Source organism: Fragaria vesca, linkage group LG5 (assembly GCF_000184155.1).
Source record: "Fragaria vesca subsp. vesca linkage group LG5, FraVesHawaii_1.0, whole genome shotgun sequence".
NCBI classification, from domain to species: Eukaryota; Viridiplantae; Streptophyta; class Magnoliopsida; order Rosales; family Rosaceae; genus Fragaria; species Fragaria vesca.
In genome coordinates, this window is record NC_020495.1 from 7,653,840 (window position 1) to 7,662,836 (window position 8,997).

The 8,997-nt window shown below is 37.0% G+C and overlaps 1 protein-coding gene across 1 annotated transcript; it reads left to right on the plus strand.

The window, feature by feature from the left end:
- The first annotated feature begins 1,240 nt into the window (after window positions 1-1,240).
- On the plus strand, window positions 1,241-3,229 carry LOC101300453 (L-type lectin-domain containing receptor kinase IX.1-like). Its single transcript, XM_004301070.1, has one exon. The coding sequence runs from the start codon at window positions 1,241-1,243 to the stop codon at window positions 3,227-3,229; it is 1,989 nt and encodes a 662-aa protein (XP_004301118.1).
- The last annotated feature ends 5,768 nt before the right edge of the window (window positions 3,230-8,997 follow it).

Sequence of the window (8,997 nt, forward strand, 5' to 3'; positions counted from 1 at the left end):
GCCCTATATAGACCCATGAATTTATATAGGGAGTATGGACGAGTGTAAATACATACATATATTATAGGGTCTGAGAGGCTCGATATTTTATGGGATAAAAGGTTTTATCGCTTGCGGCATGCATTCGATTTTTCCTTAGAAATTAATTTGGGGAAACATAAATATTTTATTTATTAATTTATTTTTGTCCACTCACTCTAACGTTATTAAATGTTTTCCCCTGGGCCCTTCGTTTTAAATTGCCCAGTCTGCAGAGTTCGGGTTGGATCTAGTAGGAGACGAGGCATAGTCACCCGCTTTTCGGCCAGTTTTCATCAGTAGGTTACCTGTTCAACCTACTCGTGTTTTCTTGCTTCCGCTTGTGTTTAGTAGCTCTGAATACTTTAGAATTTTGTATATTATGTGATATTCAGAAGCGTTAAATTAAGAGTGTAATATGAAATTTTCGAATTAGGGTTGTCCATCTGCAAGGGAGATTTTCTTAATCTTTTCAGTAAATTTTCCTTGGAGGTGGTCCCCGCACGACTTACTCTGGGTTTCAGGGTGAAATTCGGGGTGGGTCGTGTCAGAATCCCTATCAGTTATAGTCTTAGTTTTCTGCTGTAGATGTTAATTTAGATGTGGATGATTTAATTTTTCTCATGACGGGAACCAATTACATAAGCATGTAGGTGACACTGGACATGCTTCACTGAAGAAGTGAAGAACCAACGACAGAACCTTACTGAAGTAAACAATGAACCGTAGAAGAGGGTTGTAGACATTGATTGGCGGCATTCTTTATTATGAGCACTCCTGACTGTCAGCAGAATTTTCCGTTGCTTTCAGGGTCAAGGAATGCAGTCGCTCCAGGATCCCATGACTGAGTAAATTCGCGACCAAAGAACAAGCGATGAGGAAAAGTCTTCCACATGATCTCCTTTGGCTTTAGTCACCAAACATAAAGAATTATTTGGGCATATATTTGCTGTAGCATCACTATTTTCTTCGATTAATGAGAACCACAGTTTCCTCGTCTTCTGTATTGCTTTCTTCTTCTCTAAGCTTTTAACATCATACATAGTTCTCCACAGAAAAAAGAAAAAAGAAAAAAAAATCAGAAATGGCTGTAATTAACAGGCTCCGGTTGTCCCTAAACCAGTTTCAATTGCTTCTTCTTCTCTCATTACTGTTGCCCTTCTTTGCAACTTCATTGACCTTCAATTTTTCCAGCTTTCCCCCTGACGTTGCCAATATATCAATGGAGGGAAATGCTCATCCCGATGGCTCTCTCCGCCTCACCAATAGTGCTCTTGACCAGAACCTAAATTACAGCACCGGTAGAGCCACCTACAAAGAGACCTTCCTCCTCAGACAAAACTCCACCGGAAAACTCGCTGATTTCACGTCAAGTTTCACGTTCGCCATTCAGTCCGACGGAAGAAGCAACTTCCCAGCTGATGGGCTGGCATTCTTCCTAGCGCCGGCAGGGTCCTCACTGGACAGCATATTAGGGCAAGGTTGCAGTCTTGGCCTCCCTGTCAACAACTCGCTGGAAAACTATACCAAGTCAGGTATTTTGTACTTTGAATACCCGTTTGTCGCCGTTGAATTTGATATCTTCCTCAACGTAGACTCAGGTAATAGATCGATTGATTTGGGTCTAAATTACACTCATGTGGGCATCGACATCAACTCCCTCAAGTCGAACGTCACCGCGCCGTGGGATGGTGGGAATATTACCACTGGAGGAAAAAACAATGCCACGATTAGTTACAACTCCACCTCCAAGAATCTTAGTGTTGCATTCACAACGATTCAAAACGAGGTCCAGGTTATCAGAAATATTGATTTCTCAGTTGATCTGCTCCAATACTTGCCCGATAAAGTCATCGTTGGTTTCTCGGCTTCAACGGGTCAACAATTTGCTCTGCATAGGATCATTTCTTGGAGCTTTGATTCAACTTCATTGGCAGACGAAAACATCACATCAACTCTTCCTGCGCCAAAGTCAGGAAATGCCAATGTTGGACTAGTAGTTGGGTTGGCTGTTGGGGGAGGTGTTATCTTGGTTGGTGTGTTAGGTTTCGTGTTCCTCTTCTGCAGGAAGAGGAGGGAAACAACTGGGGAAAGTACTGATGATGATACTAGGGTACTTCATGATTTGGATCCTGAAGAATTCGAAAAGGGGACAGGCCCTAGGAAATTCTCCTACAATGAATTGGCCCTTGCAACTAATAATTTTGCGCAGGGAGAAAAGCTTGGGGAGGGAGGCTTTGGTGGAGTTTACAAGGGCTTCATCAAAGACATGAACGCGTATGTAGCTGTTAAGAAGATATCAAGGGGGTCTAAACAAGGGTTGAAGGAGTATGCAGCAGAAGTGAGTATCATTAGTCGACTCAGGCATCGGAATCTGGTGCAACTCATCGGTTGGTGCCATGAAAAGAAACTCCTACTTGTCTACGAATTCATGCCCAACAGTAGCTTGGATTCTCATTTGTACAAAGAAAAAAGCTTGTTAACTTGGGAGGTAAGATTCAAAATTGCACATGGATTGGCATCAGGGTTGCTTTATCTACACCAAGGATGGGAACAATGTGTGCTTCACAGAGATATCAAATCCAGCAATGTTATGTTGGATGCAAATTTTAACGCGAAACTTGGAGATTTTGGTTTAGCCAAACTTGTCGACCATGGAAAGCTATCTCAAACAACAGTTGTGGCCGGAACCATGGGCTACATGGCAACGGAATATGTTGCAACGGGAAAGGCTAGCAAGGAAACAGACGTCTACAGTTTCGGGGTAGTTGCTTTGGAAATAGCTTGCGGGAGAAAACCCATTGATACCAGGTATGAAGAGAAGCAAATGAAAATGAATATGGTGGAGTGGGTATGGGAGCTCTATGGAGAAGGGAAAATTATTGAAGCAGCCGACCCAAAATTGTGCGGGGAGTTTGATGAGAAGCAAATGGAGTGCTTAATGATTGTAGGGTTATGGTGTGCTCATCCGGATCACAACTCTAGGCCATTGATACAACAAGCAATCCAAGTGCTTAACTTCGAAGTTCCACTGCCTAATCTCCCATTGAATATGCCGGTGGCCTTTTTTCCTCGGTTATCACTCTCGATTTTGTATAGAGGTGACACTACTAGTGGTCAAAGTGAGTCTTCAGGGTATGGTTCTACCATCAACTCCTCACAGTTCATCTCATCTTCGACCTCAAATTCGAATCCAACAGCAGCTTCTTAGCAAGGGATTTAGCATTGAGTTTATCTAGTAAATAAGAATTAGTTTGTAAGTTCAGTATTTTGTTTACTGTCTAATCACAAGACATTTCAGAACCTGTTCTTGGTACGTAGTCCTCAAAAAGTCATTTTTGCACAAGTCATTGGTTTTTAATTTTTCTAGATTTCAATTTGCTCTCTCTTGTCCCAATAATGTTTCTCATTTCATTTACACAAATTTATAAACTATAATTCCATCTTGAGCTACATACTTTGGCCCTTGGACGTTAAAGTTGACATGTTAAATGTTTTAAACCAATGGCGGAGCCAATGTAAAACGAGTGGGGCCCTTGCCCCCAGTAAAATTTTGAAATCTGTTAGTTAACCTTCTTTAATTTGTGCCCCATTAGAGCAAATCTATACAAAGATTAAAATATCGATATCGGTGAATCTATCGATACTTTGAAAAAATGAGATATCCGGGATATCCGGGAAAAAATATCAGAATTTTAGATAGATACATGATTTTCTTTGATTATTGTTTTTGTAGGTCTTCTTTTTCCCAAGTCAATAGCATGAAAAATAAGAAGATAGAAGAAGAAAACAATTAATGTTGCTTTGTCACGATAGCTAATCTACTGTGGAAAATCACCATCTGCTTGACTTGGCAAAGCAAACAAATTATTCAAGACTTTGTCCCTCTCATTCCATTTTCAGGATTACCAAATGGTATGCCAACGATTAACACGAAATAAAATATTGATCTTTCTCATTTGCCACACTTTGCACAACATTGACTACATTGACTAGCAATGGTCCATTACTGGCTACTAGTCTTTTGATTATGACATTAGAAAACAAAAGCTTTATAACTTGATATTCTTCTTACGAGAATAGTTCCCACAACTTGAGGAAGACCCCTGGGGCCAGTAATTGGTTCCTGTCATGAGAAAAATCATTCACATCTAAATTAACATCTACAGTAGAAAACTAAGACTATAACTGATAGGGATTCAGATGTTACTATTTACCTTGATCAAAGGATTAAAATATCAGTATTGATGGATCTATTGGTACTTTGAAAAAAATGAGATATCGGATATATCGGGGATATCCGGGAAAAAATATCGGGATTTTAGATAGATACATGATTTTCTTTGATTATTGCTTTTGTAGGTCTTCTTTTTCCCAAGTCAATAGCATGAAAAATAAGAAGAAGAAAACAATTAATGTTGCTTCGTCACGATAGCTAATCTACCGTGGAAAATCATCATCTGCTTGACTTGACAAAACAAACAAATTATTCAAGACTTTGTCCCTCTCATTCCATTTTCAGGATTACCAAATGGTATGCCAACAATTAACACGAAATAAAATATCGATCTTTCTCATTTGCCACACTTTGCACAGAATTGACTACATTGACTATCAATGGTTCATTACCGCAATATCAAAGCTACTAGTCTTTTGATTATGACATTAGAAAACAAAAGCTTTATAACTTGATATTCTTCTTACGAGAATAGTTACCGCAACTTGAGGAAGACCCCTGGGGCCAATAATGGACTAATGGTATATTCCATACCTGGGGCCAGTAATGGACTAATGGTACGTGATGGTAAGCTACGTATATTCCAAGTTTGATTCAACATGCATGCATATATGGTGATACTGATACTCAATCGCTTACCATCCGCTTCATGATCATATATATTTCCATGCATGTCTGTACGTGTTTCCATTAATTTCCAGGAAATATTAGAGATGACAAGTCTGGAATTGAAAGCTAAAGGAAAACAAGTTACGGTACCACTTCATCAACTGAACTTATCAGTTATTACCGAGTTCATTATACTAAAACAGAAAATGAATTGTCACATTGACATAGAACAATTAGTTAGTTGCTTGATTAAAATTATCGATGAAAATAAAAGTTGTACTACGTACATTGCTGCCCACCAAATTAAACTTAATTTTGGTTTTGAATTACTCATATTAATTCTCATATCATTTCATCGTCAGTCATCTATATTAATTGATGTGTGTGATACAAGAAATTAAACCACTTAAAGGCCAAATTCAATCAGATTACTGTTGATATATATATGTATATTAGGGTCCTTCCTCTAAAGGGATCCTTTTTTTTATATATATGAAGGATGGGGGATTACACCTACTTTGCAATTATATTTTTGAATCTCCACTGTTCAGTTTGTTGGTCCTTATATATAGATTAATTATGCAAATTTTCAACCATTTTAGTGATCGTTAAAGTGTCGAACAAGATTAAATCAATAAACGAAACAAATTTGCCAAACCTGAACCGTTCATGCTTATAATTATAAATCGTAGTTTTGAATGTCTTAACGATCACCAAAATTTTTGAAAATTTACAGAAGTGATCTACTCATATAAAACTACATATTGAACGGTGGAAATGTGATTTTGCGATCGAAAAGTTGGTGTAATCCCCCATCTTTCATATATAGTAAAAAAAAAATCCCTTAGTGGAAGAGTCATGATATATCTTTGGAGTAACCAACTGTTTCTCCTATAAGTGGATAGTAAGGATGAATCCAACTGGATGACTGATCACTGATTTCTGCGCATTGATTATAGTCATAAACATTATTGTCATATTGATTGTTGCCTTCTTGGGGATTCATTTGAGGTTCCAGTCCCATTACCTAAACTGATAGACTCAAAACTTAGCGCAACTGAAGCAACATCTTGATCATCATTTGCACCTCTAGTCCTCCCCACGGGCGGAGCTAAGTTAGGACCAAAGGGTGCCATGTCACCCTTGACTCTTTGGTTGATAAGTGATTACTAACTAGGAAGCTATTGATTTAAGAAAAATTTATAATTGATTATGCTTGATGGCACCCCCCAAACAAATATATATGAAAACTATTTATGCAAGGAACACAAATGGCAAACTTTGCACTCAATTCTTGGCTTCTTACTTTCTTAAATGAATAAAATACATGAAATCTATAATCTATTTCCAAGTTCAATCTATAATCTATTTCCAATTTCATAACTAAAAAAGCTAAACTTCAAGTTGTAAAAGTTTAATATATATCTATTCAAAAAACAAAAGTTTAATATATTTGTTTATCAGTTTGTGCAAATAAAATGCAATGACATAGATCGATAAAAAATAAAATGCAAGAACAATTTGGCCCGAAAAATTAAAAGACCAATAAAGCTTCATTTCGGTACATGATTCAATTTAATTACTCAATCTTTCTTTTAAATAAACGTAATAATCATGTAACGCGATACATACCATGACCGATCACCATCGATAAAGAAAAAGCTTTTTAAATCACTACTTATCTAAAATAGAGGAGAATTTACAGGAAAAATAAGAGCAAACGAGTAATCTTAATGTACAGTGACAATTGTGCTTAATAAAATATATTGGTAAGAATTAAATCGATTTTCATTTAACTATATATTAGCCGGCCCCCTTAAAAAAAATCATGGCTCCGCCTCTGCTCCTCCCATACATGTTATCCTCTTATGCTCTATACCTAGTACTTCTAAAGTCATGATCATGATCTTGAGAGGCATGATTGTAATTTTCTTCATATGAAAAATTGTTCAATCCTCCCACTGTAAAAGATTGTTCAAATTGTTCAATCCTCCCACTGTAAAAGATTGTCCATATTCATTCAGATATACTCGAGGGAATTACGATCATCTCTCAAATATTTGTTGGAATGTGATCTTTTTTTATGTGAATTTTTTTGACAAATATTTCTTTAATATATCGAAGATATTTCCTATATATCAGAGAAATATCGGAGATATTTGACAGTATCGAAGAAATATCGGAGATATGGTGAAAAATAAGATATTTACCCCTCTAGAATTATCGGTCCTTCAAAAAAGAGAGATATCGGGGGATATATCGGATATATTGTAGAGATTTCAATCCTTGGGTCTATATATCATACATGATGGTCTATATATGAGGACTTGGTTCCTGCATACAAGTAAAAAGTTGATCCTCACCACTTGTCATTCTTCTTATCTTCATAACATCATATACATATCTCATTAGCTCAACAAATACAATTCTCTCTCCTCTCCTTCTGCTCAATGCATATCTTTCTTTCTGAATTTCTATGCATTTTCCTTATGATAACATTTTCTGTAACGCCCAAAACTGCACCTCCTCAGTTTAGGCACATCACTGTGCCGCAAGTCTCAAAAGGAGAAACGCAATGCAGTTAATGTAAGAAAATATTTAAGAAAAAGACAGCAGAAGCGTAAAAAAAATTTAAGGTGTAAAATCTTTATTTTTCTCAAAGTACTTTAATTCACCAAAAACCTGATATAAGAGATGGTTATGAAATGATGTACTCAAAATAATACAAACTTCAATGAAAACGTCATAAGACAAAACTCATAATATAATTGGATTCTTTCATTCACCTAAAACTTAATCTAAGAAATAACCAATAATTAACGAGCTTCAAGGAATAGAAATTCGAATAATTCGAATAAGACCACAAAGCCAACTGATAACAAGTTCTAAACTTCAAGGAATAGAATCACGAGTGATATAACAAGACCAGCAAAATAGAATCTGTAACTCAAGTACAAGAATAAAGGGAAACCAAATTACCGACCATAAATATGCACACCCAGTTCCTCGCCACTATCCCGTTCCAGTGCATAGTACCTGCAACCAAAATTGTTGTAGGGGTGAGCTTTCGTCCTCGCTGCTCAAGGAATTTTACCTTTAACTAGGTTTGAAAACCAATAAATAATATGGGCTGCCCAGTATAAAAACATGCTTAAACAAATTTATAATGAACGTCAAACATTTGAAAAGACTATTTCATTTTCAAATAAATGTGGCGCCATAAATCTGTACTTGATGGCCGGTCGAATGTTTGGACCCACTATCCAACTTACCTCACTATATATGCGTACAACAGGTAAGTGTAGCGAGAGTGTCCACAAACGCCCTATCGCCTAGAAGCAGTGTCACTCCACAAGGGATGTAAGACGCTCTTCCGTCTATAGAGGCCCCTCCGGAGGTTTAGGGGATCGAACCCAAGGTAGTCGCTATGCTTCTCTCACTCTCAAGCCATCAACATCTCATAACACCGGTTACCATATTTTTATCGGATAACCGGATCATGCAATCTCAAATATGCATAAACATTTTATAAAATAAAAACCACTAATCAAGGGAGTTCTGGGTCCCTCACCTGGAATCCGTGGCTTTCCTTATGAACACCAAGAATCTTGAGCCTTCCGCTCCTCGGATAACTAGAGTACTGAATTCCGACATATTTATCGTTAATAACTTTCCTTTCGACTTAACAAAATAATCGATACTTAATTGTTTGACCACCAAGACTTGACCAACCATGATCCTACTCTACATTAGCTTTGCCCAAAACTAGTAAGGGCACCCAATCCTTATTCATCTCATAAATTGATCCAACAATTTAAGATTCACAATTATACTTCCAGACTTTGCTTTCACGTTTACAAACTTCATTTTCCAATTCTTCTCTCATTACAGTAGCTAATGTCTCAAAAGACTTGCTTTATGTTCGACCAACATGACCATTCATAGATACAACCATAATTCATTTCACTTTTGGTGTGCCTAACTTACTAAGGACACCCCAACACTAATTTTCTTATTATATCCCATGATTCATTCCCTATCTCAATCCCAAATATATCACAGTATGATAAACTTAGCTAGTCCAATACCACCAAGAGAATTACTCTTCTGTTGGTATTTGACCAACAATGCTT

Bases quoted from the DNA above. Each gene is read 5' to 3' on its own strand.
- LOC101300453 (XM_004301070.1), top strand. From the start codon at position 1,241: ATGGAGGGAAATGCTCATCCCGATGGCTCTCTCCGCCTCACCAATAGT.